The following is a 23163-nucleotide window of genomic DNA, read 5'->3' as shown; positions in this document are numbered from 1 at the left end:
GCCCCGGCGCCCTCCTCGGCGCTCGCCCCTCCCACCGCCCGCCGGCCCGCCCGTCAGTCCGTCAGGCAGGCAGTCGGTCCGAGTGGCCGTAGGCTCTGTAGCTCTCCTAAACGGTTCCCTCCTTGCTCTTTTCCGGTTAGCGTCGGCAGCTGCACCCGCAGCGGCGCGGTCCCTCCGAGAGGCGCGGCGTGAGCCGAGCGGCGGCCGCGGAACGTCGAGCCTTTCGCGGCGGAGGCGGCGGCGGCGGCGGCCCGGCAGCCAACATGGCGGCGGCGGCGGCGGCGGCGGCGGGCGCGGGCCCGGAGATGGTCCGCGGGCAGGTGTTCGACGTGGGGCCGCGCTACACCAACCTCTCGTATATCGGCGAGGGCGCCTACGGCATGGTGTGGTGAGTGTCCACGCCCGCTCGCAGGCCGGGCCACACCCGCCCACCCCACTGCCTGGGGACGCAGCGGACGCAGCCGCGGCCTCGTCCGCGCCCCGGCCTCCGGCGCCGCTGCGACCCCAATCCATGACTTCACTGTGGTCGCTGCGCCGGGGGCCTCAGGCGGGGCCCGGGAGACTGTCGAGGTTTGGGTGTTGCTCGCGGCGGTTCGCGGGCCGGCCTTCGATTGTCGCGGGGAGGGGCGTAGGGGGCGGAGGCCCGCACTCGGGGACCCCCAGACCCGGGCGCAGCGCGGAGTTTAGAGCCAGGATCTCCGGGAAGGGAACGGAAGCTGTCCCTCATCCCCATCCATCTCCCAGTTTGCTAGCATCAGGGCCGCCTTTTTGACATCCGATTGTAAAACCAGGAATTCCTTCAGAGGCTTGTCGACGGTGGTGTTGGCCGCGGTCTTGAAAGGGGTTCGCCTCGGCATGTGTGCGGAACGCCGAAATAATGATCTTCCCTCTCCCGTTTTCCTCGACTTTCGTTAAATTTTTTTTTCGGTGATGCTAACGGTGCTCTCCTGCGCAGGCTTTCTATAAAAAGCATTCGTGGCAGCAGTGTTAGTTGTGAAATATTTTAAATTTGAAGTTTTTAAATGGATTTTAATACCCATACTGTTTGCGTTTCATGAAGAATAAGCCAGTACCGCTCTCTTAATTTATTAGAGTCGTTTGGAGTTGGGCCTGATCTCTCTTTTTTTTTTTTTTTCTTTACCCCGAGTGAGTTCTCTTGCCAGCAGAAATGTATTCAGACGTTTTGGCACAATTGCTGTGGACTTTTCCTATTAATGTTTTAGTGGTCAATATGTATGCACCCGTAATGGAATTCTTGTAGAATCACATGCAGCCTCCCTTATCTTGATCCATATCCCTCAGAAACGTTTGTAGTTCTTCGAACTAGCTGTATTGTTTTGTGATGAGGACTTAATGGAAGTGTAGACTCCCTTACACCTAAATCTTCTTGTGAGTGTGTTTTGTTTTGAATGAAAGAAGTAAACTAATATTTATTGAACACTTGGTGGCAAGTGCTTTTCTAGGTATATTATTTCATTTTATTTGAACAGCCACCTCGAAGGAGGAAAAGGTGGTGATATCCCTCTTTCAGGTGAGGAAGTATTTGTAAGTGAAGCAGATTCTTAGTCATACAAGTAGAGTCCAGACTTGAGATTGTAGACTGAGGTCCTATTTCAAATGCTGCAGCTCTATTATACCTTACTGTCCTTAAGTGGTGTTATTAATAACTTCAGAATTTTAGCATATATTACTGTTGTAAGTAAATATATTTTTGAACTGTATTCAAATTTGAGTGATTGTGATTTTAGAAATGCCATAAAGGGCATGTTTTAACAAGTATCTTTGAAAGACTTAAAAAAAAAAAAAAAGTCTAATTGAATCTTGACCATTTTCATTTTCTTGAGGATCAAAGTGCTTCACATATACAACTGTGAAAAGTAGTGAACTCAGAGGGTTAGGAGCCAAAAGAGAATTTAAATTAGGTCAGGTCAAAAGAAATAATGCCCTAGAAGGTAACAAAGTACTGCCCACAGCATCACTTCTCTGTCATACATCTGATTGCTATTGCACCTGCTGGTAAGTATGCCGGTAAACACATCTCATGAGAAGCTCAGAATTGTCCATCAAGTCCTTGGGCTCTTTTAAAAAATCCTACATGTAAAATATGGACTGAAAAAATCTAGTTTTAGGACACTTCACTTGAAAGGTTTGTTGTTTTTTTTTCTTGATAAGATTTTTACCAGTCTGAAGATAACTTACATATAGTATTTCTGTCATTGTCATAGACTTACTTGATTTTCTGTCAGAGGAGATGCCAAGTACTTTTTTTGAAAAATTTGTTTAATGTTTGTTTATTTTTGAGAGAGAGAGAGCGAGAGAGAGAGAGAGAGAGAGAGAGAGAGAGAGAGAGAGAGAATGCATGCGTGAGCAACTAGGAGAAGGGCAGAGAGAGGAGACATAGTATCCTAAGCAGGCTCCGGACTCTGAACTGTCAGCACAGAGCTGGACGTGGGGCTCGAACCTACAAACTGTGAGATTGTGACCTGAGCCGAAGTTGTACTCTTAACTGACTGAACCACTCAGGCACCCCTAATGCCAAGTAATTTTTTTACTGTAATTTTCCTTTCCTGAGTAAAAGCCAAATATAAGTATAATTGGAATTATAATTCTGGGTCCAGGTTATAGCTTTTTATCCTCATCTAAATAAGAATTTAATTTGCATTGCACATTCTTAGCATTTAATAAATGTTGATTGTTTATGGGGGGCTTCTTGAATGAAATGTTAATATTTAAATAGTGATATATTTTTTTTTTAACGTTTATTCATTTTTTTTGATAGAGACAGATCGTGAGTGGGGGAGGGGCAGAGAGAGAGGGAGACACAGAATCTGAAGCGGGCTCCAGGCTCTGAACTGACAGCACAGAGCCCGACGCAGTGCTCGAACTCCCGGACCTTGAGATCATGACCTGAGCCGAAGTCGGACACCCAACCGACTGAGCCACCCAGGCGCCCCTAAATAGTGATATTTTAAAAAATGTGACACTTCCCGACAGAGTTAAAGATTTTCAGGCAGTTAGGCATTTTGCCTTTTTTGTGCAGAGCCCTTTCCTAATCATTATATGGAGGGTATAAAGATGAAGAGTGGAGTTTGAGTTGGGTCTTTAAGAGTGGGTATGATTTTGATGGATAATTGGCTCAAGTGACAGTTTGAGTTGTGGAATCTAATCTTGGGAAAGTATTTAGGTAGCAAGCTGTAGAGGACTCTAAAGGCAAAACTGAGTTTGTATATTTGTGCAATGAAGAAGCATCAGTGATTTTGAAAACAGGCAGTCACATGGTCAATTCTTAGATTTTTTTGGGAAGATAGATCAACACTGATGGAAATGATAGAAAAAAAATTTGGTGGGGGGAATCAATTAGGCTATTGTAACTGCCTGGGTGTGAAGTGATAAAGTGGCATTGGAGGGTAACAGGTGTTGAGAGACCTTATTAAGATTGAGTCCATGGGACGCCTAGCTGGCTCAGTTGGTAGAGCATGCAACTCTTGATCTCAGGATTGTAAGTTTGAGCCCCATGTTGGGTGTAGAGATTACTTAAAAATAAAATCTTTCAAAAAAAAAAAATCCGTAGTGGGCTCTTCTCTGAAGTATGATAGAAAGACTGAATTATGGCAAGTGTGGGAAGAAGTAAAGGATAATGCAATCTTAAAGGGTAAGAGTCTTAGAGATGGGTTTTGGATTTAAGAGGGATTTCTGAGACCAGGATTTCTGAGATTGCATATGGGCATATTTGTTAATTCTAAGACTTCTAGGCTGGGAGCCTGGGAGGATAGTGGTGCTGTTATCAGAAGAGAAATACTGGAGGTAGAGCAGGCTTATTAGGGAGAAATAGTGAGTTCAGACTTGTTAAGTTGTGATGACTGTAGGCCATTTAAGCTATATCCAGAAGGCATCTTGAAATTTAGAAGAGGGAAGTTGAAACTGGAGGTGAAAATTTATGTAAGTAGTAATCTTGCATGGATGAGTACAGATTCTTATTTGAGGTCATTGATTAAGTGAAATTGCAAGCAGATGTGTATATTTATCTTTTTAGTGAACAATCCATTACATTCAATAGATTTTCAAAGGGGTCCGTTGTCCCAGAAAGGTTGAAGAACTACTGAGGACAAAGATAACCCAGACAAATATTGTTAAGAGATAGGCAAAGGAATAGGAATCTGAGGACTGGTGAGACGTAGAAGAATCAGAAAAAAAGAAAAAAAATGTATGACAGAGGAGAAATTGAAGCTGTGCATGCTTGTTCATTTATTAACTAAGGTAAGTATTTTGAGTAAGTTGAGTTTGAAATACTTCCTGAATATGATTGAGACATCATACTGGTCACCTCCATAGAGGTACTAGCTGAAATAGAGATACTTTAAGAGTGGATAAGATGAGAAAAATATGTCAGAACTGAGTCAGAGAAGTGCCTCACTTTAGGTGTCAATAGAGGACAAGTTGCAGAAGAGGACAGAGGAAGTGTGCTACAGAGACAGGACAACCAGGAATTCGCATCATCACAGGAACCAAGGGAGACTGTAGTCATAAGGGATTGGCATTGAATACTGTAGAGGACAAACAATGCAGCTTGAAGACAAGCTGTTAGACTTGTTGATTTTTCTACTCTCCTAAAAAAAAAAAAAAAAAAAAAGATAGTTTCAAGCAAAATTTCAGTGTGATCATCTTCCTAATGGTTTAACATCCTGTCTTACTAAAACTTGTTGATTATGGTAGACTAGTAGAACCACCATTTAAATCAGCACTTTCTGTTTGTTTTGTATACATTAATTAATCCTCATAACCACACTGCAAATGTGGTTGCTCTGTATGAAAGTGAGGAAACTTGAGACAGAGAGATGTTAGTTAACTTGCCCAAGGACACACAGCTAGGAAACGATAGAGCATCCCAGCCTGTATGGTTCCTAAATGATGTGCTACCAAAGATCAAAGCTGAGAAAATATATGCTTTTAATAACAGAAATACCTGTTGTCTCCTTGCTTGTATCACTTTTTAGCCTTTCTAAAAACTTTCACATAAGGTAATTCAGAAAATATTTATTGAGCACCTGTTATGTGCCAGGATTCACATGGTCTCTGCCCTGTAGTACTTTTTAGTCCAAATAGTTGTATGGAATTGAACAGTAATACAGAGTATACCAGTCCATTCAGAAAGAATATGTGTAACGATTTGAGAAAAAGGAGGCCTGAGTGATGTGGAGCTGTTGGGCTGTTTCTATGGCTTCACAGACTTTTGAGCTGGGTGTTGATGTACGATTAGGATTTCGCCTTGAATGTGCATTCTAGGTAAAGGAAAATGTACATGCAAAAGCAGCACATTAGGTCAGGAAAACCACAAGTTGTTTGGGATGGCAGGAGTATAGGGTGCCTTAAGGAGAAAGCTGAAGTTGAGACAGTGGGATGGGCAGGGTCAAATCCTGAAGGACATTGTTTACTGAGGAGTTCAGTTTCATTTGTTAAGTGAGAGTCATTAAAGGATAGTCTTGTCTCTGCCAGTTCCTCCTCAAATTTTGTGAATTATGTTCCCCTCTTTGTCTTTTTTATGCTTTCTACCTGCTCTGCTTACTCTCTTTTCTTTCTGCTTATCTAGGGTTACTCAGTGGGTATGACTTTTATCCCCTTTCCAGGGGTATTTTGAAATGTCTTTGGGTTTTGTTTTGCTTTGGGTTTTTTTTGGTTGTTACATTGATTGAGGAGTGTTATAGGCCTTCCATTTGTAGTGGTGGAGGCAGGTATGCTAAACGACCTACAGTGCGTGGTACAGTCCCTGTGCAGGAGAATTGTCCTGTCAGGATGCTAGCAGTATACCCCTCCAACCTTTGCAAAACATCGGTCCCTGTTCAAGTCCTGACTTCCTCTAAGGCTCATCTCCTCCATAAACATACCCTTACTGCTGTCTGCTGTTAGCACTCCCTCCCTTCCTAAAACTCTGCTAGGTCATTTGTACTACCTGTTTGAAAGGCAAGACTAGCAGTAGTGTGTATCATTTATCGAAGCTCAAGACAAATGGATCTGGGATCAGATTCTTAGTTTTGTTTGTTAATTGTTAATTTTTTTAAGTGTTTATTTTTGAGAGGGAGAGAGAGAGACAGACAGAGCATGAGCAGGGGAGGGGCAGAGAGAAAGGGAGACACAGAATCCAAAGCAGGCTCCTGGCTTTGAGCTGTTAGCACAGAACCCGACCGACATGGGGCTCGAACCCAAAAACTGTGAGATCATGACCTGAGCTGAAGTTGGACACTTAACCGATTGGGCCACCCTGGTACCTCAATTGTTAATTTTTTTTTTTTTAATTTTATTTTTAAGTAATCTCTGCACCCAACATGGGGCTTGAACTTAACGACCCCAAAATCAGGAGTCACATGCTCTACCAACTGAGTCAGCCAGGAGCCTCTGTTAACCTTTTTTTTTTTTTTTTTCTTTAAAGATTTATTTATTTATTTATTTGTTTGTTTTGAGAGAGAGTGAGCAAGCAGGGAAGGGCAGAGAGAGGGGGAGAAAAGAACCAAAGCAGGCTCCATGCCATCAGCACAGAGCCTGATGCAGGGCTTGAACTCATGAGCCATGAGATCATGACCTGAGCTGAAGTTGGATGCTCAACTTACTGAGCCACTGGGATGCCAATCTGTTAACTTTTAATAAAGAAATCTCTTGTATACTTTTGGGAGCTCAAATATCTGAGTACACCAGTTTACATGAGCAACAGAAAATTCAGTGTTTTTGAAAGTTTTGAGTACTTTCAAGCTATTCAACAAAATTGATTTTGATATTAATAGCATCCCTATTGTGTAGAATTCTTCAGGTGCCTTGGTGGTTCAGTTGGTTGAGCTTCTGACTCGGTTTTGGCTCAGGTCATGATCTCATGATTTGGGAGTTTGAGCCCCGCATCAAGTGCTGCTGTTTGGAGCCTGCTTGGGATTCTCTCTTACCCTCTCTCTCTTTAAAAAAAAAAAAAAAAAAAGAAAAAAAAGTGTAGAATTCCTGTGGTTATCTATAACTGATAAGCCATTTCCATGAATTTAATTTGTTTTTCATTATCAAGTATTTATGAGAACATTTTTACAAAAAGCATCCCAGTTTTCCCAGGAACCATATAATATTCTCCATTTTGTTCACAATAAGGTACCTACTAATTAAAAAAGAACTGATTCCCCAACAAACATCCAGAGCTACTTCACCCTGTATCCAGTTCACTGTACCCACCTACCTAACCCTGAGATGCTATTTCTTCCCTTTTGTTTCTCTTTCACTACTTGGGCCTCCCTCGCATTGGAAAGCCAGCAGGGATTCTCCAAGGCACTTTTCAGATTCTTAGTTAGGACAGTGTATGTGTTTTGAACCCATGGCCAGTAGGAGCTGGGAAGTAGGGTGTGGGGGTAGGGACCTGCACAAGCCTGCCTTGTTTTAGGTACTGTGGTTTCAAGTTCATTTTCTTTCTCATCTTTGAGGTAATAGATATTTTTTTTATTTTATAGATGAAGAAACCAGATTTCATGTAACTTGTCCAGGATTCACAGCCAATATATATATAGTGGAATTGAGATTTATCTAGACCCCCAAATCTGTGACTTTTTTTGTTTTTTGGTTTTTTTGATAGGTTTTACTCTGTTATACCAAGCTATCTGGAAACATACTTTCTATAGCCCTGGTTCCTGAATGCATTGGCACCAAAGTATAAAATGGTAATTGTCAGAGTTAACTTGGGGCTGTAGGGAGGTAGGAAAGGGAAAAACTGGATACTTGTAAAGGATGAGGGATGTAGGGTCAAACTTTTTATCAGGAGGTTAGTGTTGATTTCTTCTCACCCTTTCTACCTACCCAGTTTCTTGATTTCCATTCACTTAATGATGTTATTAAGTGTGTACCTGGCCAATGTGCTAGGCAATAGGATCAGAGTGTTGAACAGAAAAGGTGGTTTTACTCTGTGGTGTTTATAGTCCCACAGGAAAGGAATAACACTTACCGAGTATGATGAGGTGCACAGTGCCACCGGGGAGTATAAAAGGTGGAGCTAAAATGTTTTGAATAGTCTGGGAAGATTTCCTGGAAGAAGTGGTGTTTAAGTTGGGACCTGAAGAACAACTTGGAGCTAGCTAATTGAAAGGTAGTGTAGGGGCGCCTGGGTGGCGCAGTCGGTTAAGCGTCCGACTTCAGCCAGGTCATGATCTCACGGTCCGTGAGTTCGAGCCCCGAGTCAGCCTCTGGGCTGTTGGCTCAGAGCCTGGAGCCTGTTTCCGATTCTGTGTCTCCCTCTCTCTCTGCCCCTCCCCCATTCATGCTCTGTCTCTCTCTGTCCCAAAAATAAATAAACGTTGGAAAAAAAAAAAAAAGGTAGTGTAAGGTGCTGGAGTGTTTCATGCACTGTCTCATAGAAAATGACTGTAGAAATGGAATTTGTGATTAAGATTCAGGGCTCTTTCTTATGGTACTTCAGGGATAGGAAGTGCAGTTAAAGCCTTCAAGTATGGTTGTAACCAGGAACTAGAAAATAGTCCAGCGTACCTACCTCCTTCTCTCTTGACATTTACAAAATCAACTTGCACCCTTCGTCTCTGCACAGAGATTTTTTTTTTCCTTTTTCAACACATCCCCATGCATTTGGCAGAAGAGAGCTTACCCTTGGTTCCCCAAGGTATGTGTCTTTAGTACATTGACAACTAGAGGCTGAGAGCACTCTAAATCTAATTTCTGGGGTAGAGAATCTGATCCAGTTTGGGATGGTGTCCACCTCTGGTCCAGTCAGCTGGTGGAATCATTTGAAAAGGCTGGACTTCTCTAAGGTATGAGGTATGAGGTGGGGGTAGTCAAAAGATGCCTCTTATTGAGTGCTGACTTGCCGGGTTAGTTCTTGGTGCTGTTTCCCCTGCTCTTCTCCAGGCTGGAATTTTTCCCTGCTTTTTGGAGCCTGTGGGGAAGGAAGGGAAGAGAGGAGAGGGAGAAGTAGTTGAAGCAGAAGAAGGGCTTTGGGTTGCTTTTAGAGTTCTTTTATTTTCTATCTCTGGCATTATGGGGGTGGCCCCTAAACTGGGTGGTATCTTTAAAATTTATTTAATATTTGATACATATATAACATGTAACACATGTATGAGTTATGCAGCCTAACAATAAAGTAAACAGCTAAGAAACAACATCTGCTGAGTGACTTCTTGACCAGATTGTCTGAGGCCAGCATTCTGGTCTTTGGCCACAGCCTTCCTCCCAAGGTTTAACTTTTTTCTGGAAGCCTGTATGATGGAGCATGTAAGAGCATGGGTTTTTACTACTTAGATATGTGACTGCTGTAGGTTATCCAACTTGAGTCTTGTTTTCCTTATCTGTAGAAAGGGGGTAGTGTTGTATTCCTCAGTGTCATGAGGATTAAATGAAGTATGTAGGTGAAATGCTGAGTGCTCATACCTGGTTAATGCTCTAATTGTTATTCCTTTGAAGTAAATGGACCTGGCAAGACCTGGATCCTCTCTCACCTCACTCAGTCTCTTAGAGTATAAAGCAACTCATGCAGAAATAAAACAGTTAGACTTTGGGTCTATCAGGTTCCAGTTGTGCGATCTTGGGCATATGCCTCTCCTGTTTGATTGAATGACCAGAGAGCATCTTATGTGGCAGGCCCTGAGCCATGTTCCTTGATCTCCCTCAAAAATGTTACACTAGTGTTTGGGGCAGGCAGGTAAGGAAATAAATTACTGAGTAATATAGTAAAAGCACTGTTATGAAATCATTCTGTGCTGAGCATCTAACTCCATCTAGGCTTCCTAGTTATAATTAACTCAACAAATAACATATGCACTAGACATGTTGTAGTTTTGTGGGTACATCAGTGAAATAAACATGTGGCCCAGGGAGCTTACAGTGTGTGGGATGCCTGGTGGAATGGGAGTGGCTTGAAGAGAGGGTTAGAACAGAGGCCTGGTCAGGGCCTTGGTGTTAACTTCTTTCCAGTGAGTTTTCCTTAATTTCTTTTTATAGCATTTATCCCCAACACAAGTCTAAAATACTTTTTTTTAAGTCACTAGATACGTCATTTAATTTTAAATGGCCTTCTTGTTTTTCTGCATTTGGGAAGCTGAAAAGGTAGATTATGCACAAACCAATTTTTTAAGTGGGTTATTCTTTCTATTGTTATTAAATGAAAAGAAAGCACTTTCTATACTAAGTGCTTCTTTTCTGTACTAAGCAGAACATAAGTGTTTCTTATTACATATGTCCCCTAAAATAATTTTTGAGAATTTGAAGCCATAGCATAATTGTTCTCTCTATTTAAGAATCATATTTTGTTGTAAGAAATAAAACTGACTGACAACTAAAAAGTTGGTGGAGTATCCTAACCAAGAATATTAATAGTTTCTTAACCAGTCAGGATCATCTACACAAATTCAAACTCTGTAGTTGTAATTTGCAAGGTTATTTCAATTACTAGCATTAATGAGGTGGTTTTTCCAAGCCTAAGTACTCTTAGAGCCTCCTGCTAGTGTGCTGGAGGGGTGGCCAGGTATGAGTCTAATACAGATATTGAGAATTCCCTTTAAGGACAACTTGAAGAGTCAAACAAATGGACAGAATATGAGAATTGCAGCTCCTACTAATTATCAGGGTCTCACATTTTGTAGTTTGGACCTTAATTTGGCTAAACAAGCTCTCTTATCTATTTTTTAAAGTTTATTTACTCTGAGAGCGTGTGTGAGAGAGCGAGCATGAGCACGGGAATAACAGAGAGAGAATCCCAAACAGGCTCCATACTGTTAGTGCAGAGCTCAGCTTGGGGCTCGATCTCACAAACTGGAAAATCATGACCTGAATCGAGACCAAGAGTTGAACACTTAACCAGCTGAGCCATCCAGGCACCCCAACAAGCTCTTTTAAAATGCTTATATCCCTCCTTACAGCACATAGCCTTATCCATCACTTAATATGACATTGATTTTTAAAAAATTGTCCAAATAGCAAGCAAAAGGAAGCTTCTCTAGCTGTCTGCCTTTTATTTTAAAATAGCTATATCAACATATCCTAAAATTAAGTGTTCAGTTCAATAATTTTTAGTAAATTAACTAAGTTGTACAGCCATCACTGCAATCCAGCTTTAGAACATTTCCATCATTACAAAAAGTTCCCTCTTGTCATTTGCAGTCAGTTCCCACTCCTACTACCACCTCCAGACAATTCCTGATCTGCTTTCTGTTTTGCCTGTCCTTGAACTTTCATGAAAATGGAATCATGCAAGATACAGTTTTTTGTATCTGGTGTTTTCTTAAACAGGTTTTGAAATTCATCCATGTCCTTCCCAGAATCTGTAGTTGATTGCCTTTTGTCATTAAATAGTAATTAATTGGATGGATATACTAGATTATGGAAATGTGGAATGTTTTTGGGTTTTGTCTATTATGGATAATGCTGCTATACATTCATCTGTGTTTCTGTGTGGACATTTGGCTTTTATTTCTCTTGGTTACTTAGAAGTGGAGCTGATGGGTCATAGGGCAAGCAATGTGTATATGTAGGGGAGGGGATAATAGTGATTTTAAACCGTAATAAAATTACAAATTAAATCATTGAACAAATATGAATACCCTATGTACTCGTCACTATTCTAGGTACTGAGAATAGTGTGGTGAACAAAACTTAGTCCCTGATCTTGAGTTTGCTTTTTAGTAGAGAAGGTGGACTGTCACAAGTGCATAATGTTTCACTTACTGGTGAGTAGTATGAAGAAAACTTTTATAAAATGGGTTAAGAGTATAGAGTGGAGGGTGCCTGGGTGGCTCAGACGGTTGGGCATCAGACTTCGGCTCAGGTCATGATCTCCTGGCTCTTGGGCTTGGAGCCCTGCATTGGGCTCTGTCTGCTGACAGCTCGGAGCCTGGACCTTGCTTCAGATTCTGTGTGTGTCTTCCTCTCCCTGCCCCTCTCCCTTTCATGCTCCGTCTCTCTCTTTGAAAAATAAACAAACATTTCAAAAAAAAAGTCTTTAAAGAGTATAGAATGGAAAGAGGAAGGCATTTTTTTTCTGTAACAGAATAATTTTAAGCATTTTTAATGCTACACATTTAACACAATTTTTTACATTTAACAACTTTTTAATTTTATTTTTTTAATTAAATTTTTAAAAATGTTTTATTTATTCTTAAAAGAGATACAGAGCACGAGCAGGGGAGGGGCAGAGTGAGAGAGGGACACAGAATCTGAAGCAGGCTCCAGGCTCTGAGCTGTCAGCACAGATCCTGATGCAGGGCTCAAACTCACAAGCCCTGAGATCATGACCTGAGCCGAAGTCGGACACCCAACGAACTGAGCCACCCAGGCGCCCCTAATTTTTTTAAATGTTTATTTATTTTTGAGAGAGACAAAGTGCAAGTGGGTTAGGGGCAGAGAGAGAGGGAGACATAGGATCCAAAGCCAGCTCCAGGCTCTGAGCTGTCAGCACAGAGCTGATGCGGGGCTCGAACTCATGAACTGCGAGATTATGACCTGAGCCGAAGTCAGATGCTTAACCAACTGAGCCACCCAGGTGCCCCTTAACAACTTTTTTAAACAATATGAAATGTATAGAAATATTACGAAGACAATACAAAAAAGCCTTTTCCCTGCCCTATTTGAGAGTAAATTGTTGATGCATACAGTGCCTCATGTCACCAGAACACTTCAATGTGTATTTTTACCAAATGAAATATCTCCTACATAACTGTAACATAGCCAGTCACCACCATCAGGAAATTAACAATGACACATTATTACTTCCTCCTCTTCAAACCCTATTCAGCAATCTGTGTTTCATTTAGTTGTCCTGTCTCTTTGGTCTTCTTAAGGCTGGAGCAGTTCCTCAGACTTCCTTCGGCTCCAATGCCTTGACACTTTTGAAAATAGTGTTTTTATTTTTTAAGAAACCACCAGACTATTTTCCAAAGCATCTATACCATTTTACATTTCCATCAGTGATATATGAGGCATTCCAGTTCTTCACAGCCTTACCAACACTTGGTTTAGTCCATCTTTTTTGATTGTATCCCATCTAGTGAGTTTATAAGTGGTATTGCATAATAATTTCAATTTGCATTTTCCTCATGATTAATGATGATTTTTTCCTGTGCATATCAACCAACCAGTTATATCTATTCTTTGGTGAAGTGTCTTAACTTTTGCCTATTAAAAAAAAAATCCCATCTCTGACTTGGTTTTGAGATATAGAGCTCAGCACTCTCTGTGTTTTCCTTCAGAATAGGAACAGCCAAGAATTTGAAGCATAATCCAAATCTAATAATGAGGCAACACCAGAAAAACCATAGGTTAGGGATATTCTACAAAATAACTGCCTGTAGGGGCGCCTGGGTGGCGCAGTCGGTTAAGCGTCCGACTTCAGCCAGGTCACGATCTCGCGGTCCGTGAGTTTGAGCCCCGCGTCAGGCTCAGGGCTGATGGCTCAGAGCCTGGAGCCTGTTTCGGATTCTGTGTCTCCTTCTCTCTCTGCCCCTCCCCCGTTCATGCTCTGTCTCTCTTTGTCCCAAAAATAAATAAACGTTGAAAAAAAAATTTAAAAAAAAAAATTCAAAATAACTGCCTGTAATTTTCATGTCAAGGTCATGAAAGTCAAGAAAAAACTGAGGAATTGTTCCAGACTGATGGGAGTCGAGGTGTGACAGCTAAATGTGATTCATGAGTCTCAGTTGGCACAATTGAATTGGGGCCTGAAAACTAGATTGTAATAATATGCCAGTGTTAACAATTTTGGTATTTGCATTATGATTATGTGGGAAAATGGTCTCGTTTTGTTTGTAGGAAATACACACTAAATACCCCCTAATAAGGGGGTAATGAGGCATCATATTATTAACAGACTTTCAGATGCTTCAGAGTAAAAGTTTGATGAACTATGTTTACAATTTTTCTGTAGTTTAAGATTTAGTTCCTTTTCACAAAAGAGTTGTTTTTGGGTCCCAGAAAGGTGCTTGTATGAGGGTGTGTTGAAATTTGGGAGAAGTCACAAAAGGCATCTTTGAGGCAAGTTAAAGAACATTGGCCTGGGTGTCAGGGGACCTGAGACTCCCTCCATCCCTGCCATTGTTGACATGTTTCATGGGCTTATGCTGGTCACTTTGCTTCTGCGGGTTTTGGTTTTTGTTATCTGAAAATTAAATGCTTAGGTAAAATCTCTAAAGTCCCTTCCAGCTCTAATGTTGTCATTGCCCGCAGAGACATTACATGAAATTAGCACGTGTGCACGTGTGTGTGCTCATGTGTATATATGCATACATATGTATACATATATAAAAAGGTATCGTGTATGGATTATTTATTTCCGTTACTGGAAAGCTATCCATTTTAGTGTGGCTTACCTGAGAAACCTCTGGGTAGTCATTACTGAGATCTAAAACAATGGGGAGGGGTGCCTGGGGGTTCATTTGGTTAAGCGTCTGACTCTGGTTTTGGCTCAGGTCATGATCCTGTGGTTTGTGCATTTGTGAGTTTGAGCCCTGCATCCATCCATGCTGGTGCTGGCAGGGCAGAGCCTGCTTGGGATTCTTTCTCTCTCTCTCTTTCTCTCTGCCCCTCCCCTAAGTGCGCGCTCATGCTTGTGTGTGCGCGTGCTCACATGCATTCTCTGTCTCAGAATAAATAAACTTAAAAATAAAAACCGGGGAGGGGGGGCCTGGGTGACTCAGTCTGTTGGGCATCCAACTTTGGCTCAGGTCATCAGGTCATGATCTCACGTCTCGTGAGTTCATGTGTTGGGCTCTATACTGACACCTCAGAGTCTGGAGCCTGCTCCGGATTCTGTGTCTCCCTCTTTCTCTGCCCCTCTTCCACTTGCACTCTCTCTCAAAAATAAGCATTAAAAATTGAAAAAAAAAAAAAACTGGGGGAACTTCCTATTAAAAACTAACAAAATAATTTAATATTAAAAGCTCACAAACGCTTGAGGAAATGATTATGTTCTGTGCTTTAAAAAAAAAAATGTTTATTATTGAGACAGAGTATGAGCATGAGGGGCAGAGAGGAGGAGACACAGATTCTGAAGCAGGCTCCAAGCTGTCAGCACAGAGCCCGACACAGGACTCGAACCCACAAACCATGAGATTATGACCCGAGCCGAAGTCAGACGCCCAACTGATGACTGAGCCACCCAGGCACCCCTGTTCTGTGCTCTTAAGTTGGAACTTCCTATACTGTACCAAAGTACTGGTTTACCTCAAGTGATTAGATTTTTCACATGTGTTTTTATTTTATTTTTATTTTTTTAAGTTTATTTATTTATTTTGAGAGAGAGAAAGTGTCCATGCATGTGAACAGGGGAGTGGCAGAGAGAGAGAGGGAGAGAGAGAATTCCAAGCAGGCTTCATGCTCAGCACAGAGTCCAGTGCAGGGCTTGACCCCATGATCCCACCACCGTGAGATTATGTCCTGGGCTGAAATCAGGAGTCTGATGCTTAAGCGACTGAGCCACCCAGGCTCCCCAAAGCAGATTTTTTTTAAAGATCAATGTAATCTTTTCCTGTAAGTTTTGCAATACCATAGAGGCATATAAAAATATTTGATGTTTCAGATCAGTGAAAAACCAGTTGACAGCAACACTAGATTCATCTATCTAGAACTGTTGCGAGAAGCATTCATCCTCTTGTTGGGCCATTCCACCTGTCATGTATTTTGCTAATGTTTTTGAGCGTCCTTTCAGGACAACTCTGATTACTTACCATCCACATAATGATAAAAGTGATATTCTTTGGAAGTGTTGTAAATTCTTTCTTTAGTCCAGAAGGAGCTGGAAAGAAAGAACATTTGTGATTGTTTGTCACTCTGACATAACTGCTAGGAAGAGCCATTTATTTCCTGCCACCAAGAAAGTGTAAGACAGAAATATTCATAAAAAGGCCGAAGTTTTAGAGAAACTTCAAGAATTGTTTCTGGTTACCCCAGCAGGCAGAATGTAGCAGAATGTTACCAAGAACTGGTAAATTTGTGTAGCATCCTAGAATTTAATGCTAATCTATAAAAATGTAAATTGGATAATATTTTGGCCTTTGATGGTTTCTGACTTCAGCAGGAAAGCCTCATGTTTCCCTACTAAGTAAGATGCTAGCATTGGACTGAGGTGTATTTCATTTACGTTAAGAAAGTATCTGTCACTTCCTATTTTGGTTGATTTTTTTAACATAAATGAGTGAATTTTGTCAAATGTATTTTCTGCCTCCCATGAAGATGATCATACGATTTTTTTCTCATTACCATTACTAATATGAGGATCATATCAATAGATTTCCTTATATTGAACCTTCCTTACATTCTTGGAATAAATTGTACTTGGTTATATTGTATTATTTTGTATAATATGCTGTTGGATTTTGTTTGCTAATGTTTGAAGATTTTGTGTTGATATTCATAAATGATATTAGTCTATATATTTGTGCAATCTTTTGACAGATGTAGGGTTTACTCTTATACTTTCTTCATAAAGTGAATTTGGAAATTTTCTTTTTCTGTGTTCTGAGATAGCATTGGGATTACTTTACCTTTCTTTTCTTTTTAAAAAAATTTTAAAATGTTAATTTATTTTTGAGGGAGAGAGAGAGCACACATGTGCATGCGTGCCTGCAGGGGAGGGGCAGAGAGAGAAGGAGACACAGAATCTGAAGCAGGCCCCAGGCTCCAAGCTGTCAGCACAGAGCCCGACTTGGGACTCAAACTGATGAACCATGAGATCATGACCTGAGTTGAAGTCAGATGCTTAATCGGCTGAGCCACACAGGCGCCCCAAACATCATCGGTACCTTAGAAGTGACTTATCAAATCCCACTCTGAAGTTCACCACTATCCTCAGTTTTGTGATAATTATTCTTTTCAGCATTTCCCCCCTTTATATTTTTTACTTCAATTGAAGTATAATATACATTTAGAAAAGTGTACATATCATAAGCTTATAGCTTGGTAAATTTTCACAAACTACACTCATGTAAATAATTAGTGCCCAGATCAACAGTCAGAACCCCAGCAACTCAGAAGCTCCCCCTCGAACTCCCTTCCCATCATTCTCCATAGTAACATCTATTCTGATGTGTAGCATAGATTCAGTTTATTTTGTACCTCACATGAATCATATAACATATTTGTTTTCTTTTGTATCTGGCTTCTTTTGTTCAGTGTCATGTTTTTGTAGTTGTGAATTGTTCATTCTCATTAGTATTAGTATTCCATGGTATGACTTACACCATAGTAACTCATCTTGTTAATACTCATTTGGATTGTTCCCAGTTTTTGACCATTATTAGTGGTGCTATCATAAGCATTCTAGTGCAGTATGTTTTGGTGAGCATGTGTGCACATTTCTGTTGGGTGTATACCTAAGAGCAGAATGGCTGTGCACAGGGTATGTATACATAGGTTCCACTTTAGTGGATGTTGCCATACAATTTTCCAAAGGGGTTAAATCATATTCACACCCACTAGCAGTGTATTACAGTTCAGACTGCTCCATATCTTCAAAAACATTTGATATTTTCTACCTTAGTTTAGCCATTCTGGTGGGTGTGAATTGTGGATTTTGTTTGCCATTTCCCTGGATGATTTTAGCTCTTCATATTACTTTATGACTATATTAGCAAAACTTTTGACAGTCTTCTTGTGAAGTGTTCAGGTGAGATTTCTGTCTTTAATAAATAATAGGAGTTCTTTATAGGTCATGGACATGAGTCTTTTTAGAATTATGTATTGCAGATACCTTCTCCATTCCTAGAGTTGCCTTTTCATGCTCTTGATGGAGTCTTTTTGATTCTCTTTCACAGGTTTAAATTCTGTAGTGAACATCATCTTGTCATCTATTTTCTGCTAGCTAGTTTGGCAGTGTTAGAAGAAGGGATATTTGTGGGAAGAAGGCCCCAGGGAAGGAAGAAGGAGCAGGCCTTTAACTGGTATTGCACCTCCATTGTCTCTGGTGCAGTTGTGCATGTTGTGAGATCACAGATGGGAAGGATAGAGGAGGTCTTCTTAGCTTAAGAGAACGATACTATGGGAACAGACATCACTGTAAAACCATGCCAAATTGAGTATATGTAGGGGATTTTTTTGCCAGGTGGCCTTAGCTTCTGAGTCAGGTAGGACGTAAGGTTGGTGCCCGTCAAGGGTGCGACACATGAGGGTCAGAGGCTTCGAAAATGTGAAGAACATTTGAGACAGCTGTTTTGTGCTGGAAAGTCAGCTAGAGATGACTCAGTGGACTTGCTCTACTCCTTGAGATTTAGGCCTTTGTTCCCTGATATATCTGCAGCACCTAATACATTGCACGTAGTAGGTGCTCAGCAAATATTTGTCAAATCAGCCAGATGTAACAGTACCAGTGATGGAACATTGAGGCTGACTAGCTCTGCTCTGTGCTGCCCTCATATTTTCCACCTTCTCCATTTCTCTTCATTTCCCTATATTATTTGAATACCTGAATTGATGGAAGAAATAAATTCCTCACTAAACTATAAGCCTCTTTAAGAGCAGCGGGAACATGTCTCATTTATCAGTTTAGGAACTTCATTTAAAATCTCAGCTCTGGTAGTACTAGTTGGATGACTTAGAGCACAGCATTTAACTTCTCAGAGTCTCATTTCACTTTTTAGTGAAACCAAGATCCTGTCTTATGAGTGCTGAAATGACTACATCAACTAAGTCACTGTGTAATCCTAAGAGCAGTTTTTCTTGCATCCCAATATGAGACTAGAGAATAAAGCATTGAGATGAAGACTAGGGGGTACAGATTGGGCATCTGTGTAAGTAGATAATCTTATAAGGTTGGTTTGGAGGATTTAAAATAAATTTTTTTTAACTGTGGTAAAACGCACATGATATAATTTACCGTCTTAACCATTTTGAATGTACAATTCAGTGCAAGTGTATTCCCGTTGTTGTAGGAACAGATCTGTAGAACTTTCTCATCTTGCAAAACTGAAACTCTGCCCATTAAACAACTCCATTCTCCCCTTCTCCTAGCCCCTGGCAACCACCATTCTAAATTTCTGTCTCAATGAATTTTACTACTCTGGTTACCTCATAGAAGTGACCATAATGTCCTCAAGGTTCTTCCATGTTGTTGCAGATGGCAGGATTTCCTTCTTTGTTATCCATTTCATCCATTCATGCACACTTGGATTGCACACTTTTGGCTGTCGTGCATCAATAATGCTACTTTTAACATGGATGTACAGGTATCTCTGTAAGACCCTGCTTTCAGTTTTTCAGTTTTCTTTCAGTTTTTCAGTTTTCTTTTCAGTTTTTCAGATGTGTAGCCAGAAGTGGGAATTGCCACATCATACCATACTTCTAGGTTTAATGTTTGAGGAACCACCGTACTGTTTTTCAGAGCAGCTTGCACCATTTTACATTCCCATCCAAGGGTTCTGATTTCTCCACATTTTCACCATCACTTATTTTCTGTTTTTGTTTTTTTTTTTTTGAGAGTAGCCATCCTAATTGGTGTGAGCTGGGGAGCTTGTTTTGATGGGTTTGTACCCTGTATGTGTGGTGTGTTTTCAGTGAGCAGTGGATATTTGACAGCTAAGTGGGAGTGGCTCTTCCGGTAAATAGTGGTAAGCATTTGCTGGGCTAAAAATATGGGTCAGGCACAACACTTACCTCAGAGGGGCCTTTAGTAAATAAAGTAGGGAGCTTACAATTTGAAGTCTGTGTGTATGAGTGTGTGTTTTCCCTAGTACGCCCTTTGTTCATAGACAATTATAAAAGTACTTCTTAAACTAATGGTCATACAGTATCACCGTTGTTAATTAATTGATGATATTCTACATTGAAAGATAAAGACTATTTTATTTATTAAATTTTTTTTTTAACGTTTATTTATTTTTGAGACAGAGAGAGACAGAGCATGAACAGGGGAGGGGGAGAGAGAGAGGGAGACTCGGAAGCAGGCTCCAGGCTCTGAGCCATCAGCCCAGAGCCCGACGCGGGGCTCAAACTCACGGACCATGAGATCATGACCTGAGCTGAAGTCAGACGCTTAACCGACTGAGCCACCCAGGCGCCCCTATTAAAATTTTTTTTAATGCGTATTTATTTTTGAGAGACAGACAAGGCATGAGCAGGGGAGGGGAGAGAGAGAGGGAGACACAGAATCTGAAGCAGGCTCCAGGCTCTGAGCTGTCAGCACAGAGCCAATCATGGGGCTCGAACTCAAGAACTGTGAGATTATGAGCTGAGCTGAAGTCACACACTTAACCAGCTGAGCCACCCAGGTGCCCCAGGAATATTTTATTTTTATTCCTTACGTTTTTAATGGAATTTTAAAAGACCTCATGATAAATTTTCCAATTATTCAGACCATACTTCATAAATACTCTGATACTCATAAATCCTAGAATTTTCCATTTTCCTCAGTCTTGTGATGGAGCCTTCAGGGCTTACAGTCTCCCTGAGCATGGAGAAGGTGGGCATCACCCTCAAGTTCTTTATTATTGCTTAATGGGGTAGAGGGAGAGGGTAGTAAGTACCCAGAGGATAGTATGCATTGAGAGGGTAGGGGAAAGCCCAGCCTGCTTTATTCGTGGGGGTGGGGAGCAGGCATTGGGGTGGAGGTGGAGAGAGGTACTACTTTCTTCCCTAAATTGTCTCAGAATTTTCTGCCTAGAAAGCATTCTTCTTGTTCCTGGAGTATGAACTTGATTTTTTTTTTTTTTATGGTTTTAATGCATATGATGAAACTATCAAATTTCTTTGTAGTCAGGCTTTTTAGGAGAAGCCTGTAGCTGAAGAAGAGCATTAATTACGGGTTCAGTTATTATTCCTAGTAGCAATAATAAATAATATCTGGTCAGAGTTTTTTTTTTTTCCCCAAAGATGGTTTATTAAAATACAGTTAGCCAAGTGCTGCACGTATCTTAATTGTTCAGCCCAATGAGTTTTGGCAAACTGAACACACCTAGGTAATTAGTACTCAGATCAGGAAACAACAAGCAGAGGCCTGCCTTGTTCTTCCTTTCAGTCACTACCCACTCCTCACTCACCAGCATGGCCATTATCCTGACTTCTAACATGTAGATGAGTTTGCCTGGTTTTGTACTTTATGTAAATGAATCTTACAGCATGTTTTCTTTTGTGTTTAGTTTCTTTAATTCAGCATTGTAAGAATCATCCATATTGTGCATGTCTGTAGTTTAATATTTTACTTAAAACAATTCTTTCTAAATGTATATTTATTTTTGAGAGAGAGAGACAGAGACAGAGCATAAGAGGAGGAGGGGCAGAGAGAGAGAGGGAGACACAGAATCTGAAACAGGCTCCAGGCTCTGAGCTGTCAACACAGAGCCTGATGCGGGGCTCAAACCCATGAACCACAAGATCATGACCTGAGCCAAAGTCAGATGCTTAACTGACAGAGCCACCCAGGTGCCCCAATATTATTTTACCTTTTGAAGCATACTACTGACAACCTAGGAAAGAACTTTCCTCATTTTTCTGTAATTGATCCTGTGGCTTTGCAGTGCTGTTAATGCTCTATTTCTGGAGGGAAGAAGTTTTTAGGTAGTTTTCATATTCCATTCCTTTTCCAGACCACATGACACTTACAAAGTTTTCCATTATCTTGTTCTCATTCCATTGCTGTATTGCTAATCTAATGCTATGTGATAAATGCCCTATAATTTAGCGACTTAAAACAGCAAATATTTGTTACTACACATTTTCTGTGGATCAGGGATTGAGGAGTGGGCCTCGCTGGACAGTTCTGGCTCAGGGATTCATGACTTTGCAGCCAAGATCTTAGCTGGGGCTACAGATATCTGAAGGCTTGCCTTGGGGCTAGGGGATCTGCTTCTGACTCACAAGGCTGACAAGTTGTTACTTGTAGGGGGACAGGGAGTTAGGCCTCAGTTTCTCCCCGGGGAGGCCTCTTTATAGGTTGCTTGAGTGTCCTCACTGCATTGTAGTTGGCCAGGCCCTCCCCAGAGAGAGTACCTTTTTATGATGTAGCCTGGGAAGGCATAGCAGCACTCTACCCACCTCCTCCTTCCTTCCCTTCCTTCCTTCCTTCCTTCCTTCCTTCCTTCCTTCCATCTCTCCTTCCATCTCTCCTTCCTTCCTTCCTTCCTTCCTTCCTTCCATCTCTCCTTCCTTCCTTCCTTTCTTCCTTTTTTCCTTTTTTAAAAAAATTTTTTAACATTTACTTTTGAGAGAGAGAGAGAGAGAGACAGAGTGTGAGCGGAGGAGGGGCAGAGAGACACACACACAGAATCTGAAGCAGGCTCCAGGCTCTGAGCTGTCAGCACAGAGCCCCATGCAGGGCTCAAACTCAATAACCGCGAGATTATGACCTGAGCTGAAGTCAGACGCTTAACTGACTGAGCCACCCAGACACCCTAATTTTTTTTTAATTCTTAAAAAATGTTAATTTATTCATTTTGAGAGAGTGCACATGCATGTGCGCACGCGCCTACTTGTGAGAGGGGGAGGGGCAGAGAGAGAATCCCAAGCAGGCTCCTCACCAGCAGCGCAGAGCCTGACGCAGGGCTCAAATTCACAAACCATGAGATCATGACCTGACCTGAAATCAAGAGTTGGATACTTAACTGACAGAGCCACCCAGGCACCCTGTGGATTTCTTTTGTAACTCCTTCAGTGTAAAACCTGAACTGAACTATCATGAGGCTATTTATAGCCTTTATTTTTCCCATTCAGTGTAATTGTTCATATAGTATGCTGCAGAAATATCAGTATTGGACTGCTGGATGTGACACCAGACCTTGCCAGGGGTGTCGTATGCTGCATCTATATGCACTCTATTGCCTTTGTAAAATCCGAAAAGTACTGAATTCTAAAACCCCTCTGATGCTAGGGATTTTAGCTAAGAACTAATGAATGTTCACGTCTTCAGAACTTAGTACAATTTGTTATTCCCAAATAATATGATTTGAGGATTGTGTCAGCTCTTTATTATAGAAAATCTCAAAATACAGAAAGGCACATACACCCAAAAAATTTCACCTGTAATGCTACCATCCAGAGATACCTGCTGTCAACATCTTCACACCTATTTTCCTATTAAAATTGGGATTATGTTACAGTTGACTTTTGAACAATATGGGGGTTAGGATTACCAATCTTTCACATAGTCAAATCTGCATATAACTTTTGACTTCCCCAAAACTTTTAATTAGTAATTTTACTGTTGACTGGTCCCCTTGCCAATAATAT

At 41.1% G+C, this 23163-nt stretch overlaps 1 protein-coding gene across 1 annotated transcript in view; it reads left to right on the top strand.

The window, feature by feature from the left end:
• Nucleotides 1-38: 38 nt before the first annotated feature.
• Nucleotides 39-23163, top strand: part of MAPK1 (mitogen-activated protein kinase 1) — a 110969-nt gene continuing 87844 nt past the window's right edge. Inside the window, exon 1 of the mRNA XM_047827650.1 lies at nucleotides 39-388. Within this exon, the coding sequence (XP_047683606.1) occupies nucleotides 264-388 (125 nt within the window). The 5' untranslated portion in view covers nucleotides 39-263. The remainder of the gene's footprint in view (nucleotides 389-23163) is intronic.

The sequence above is a fragment of the Prionailurus viverrinus genome, chromosome D3 (assembly GCF_022837055.1).
Source record: "Prionailurus viverrinus isolate Anna chromosome D3, UM_Priviv_1.0, whole genome shotgun sequence".
NCBI classification, from domain to species: Eukaryota; Metazoa; Chordata; class Mammalia; order Carnivora; family Felidae; genus Prionailurus; species Prionailurus viverrinus.
This window is presented reverse-complemented; position numbering and strand designations above follow the sequence as displayed.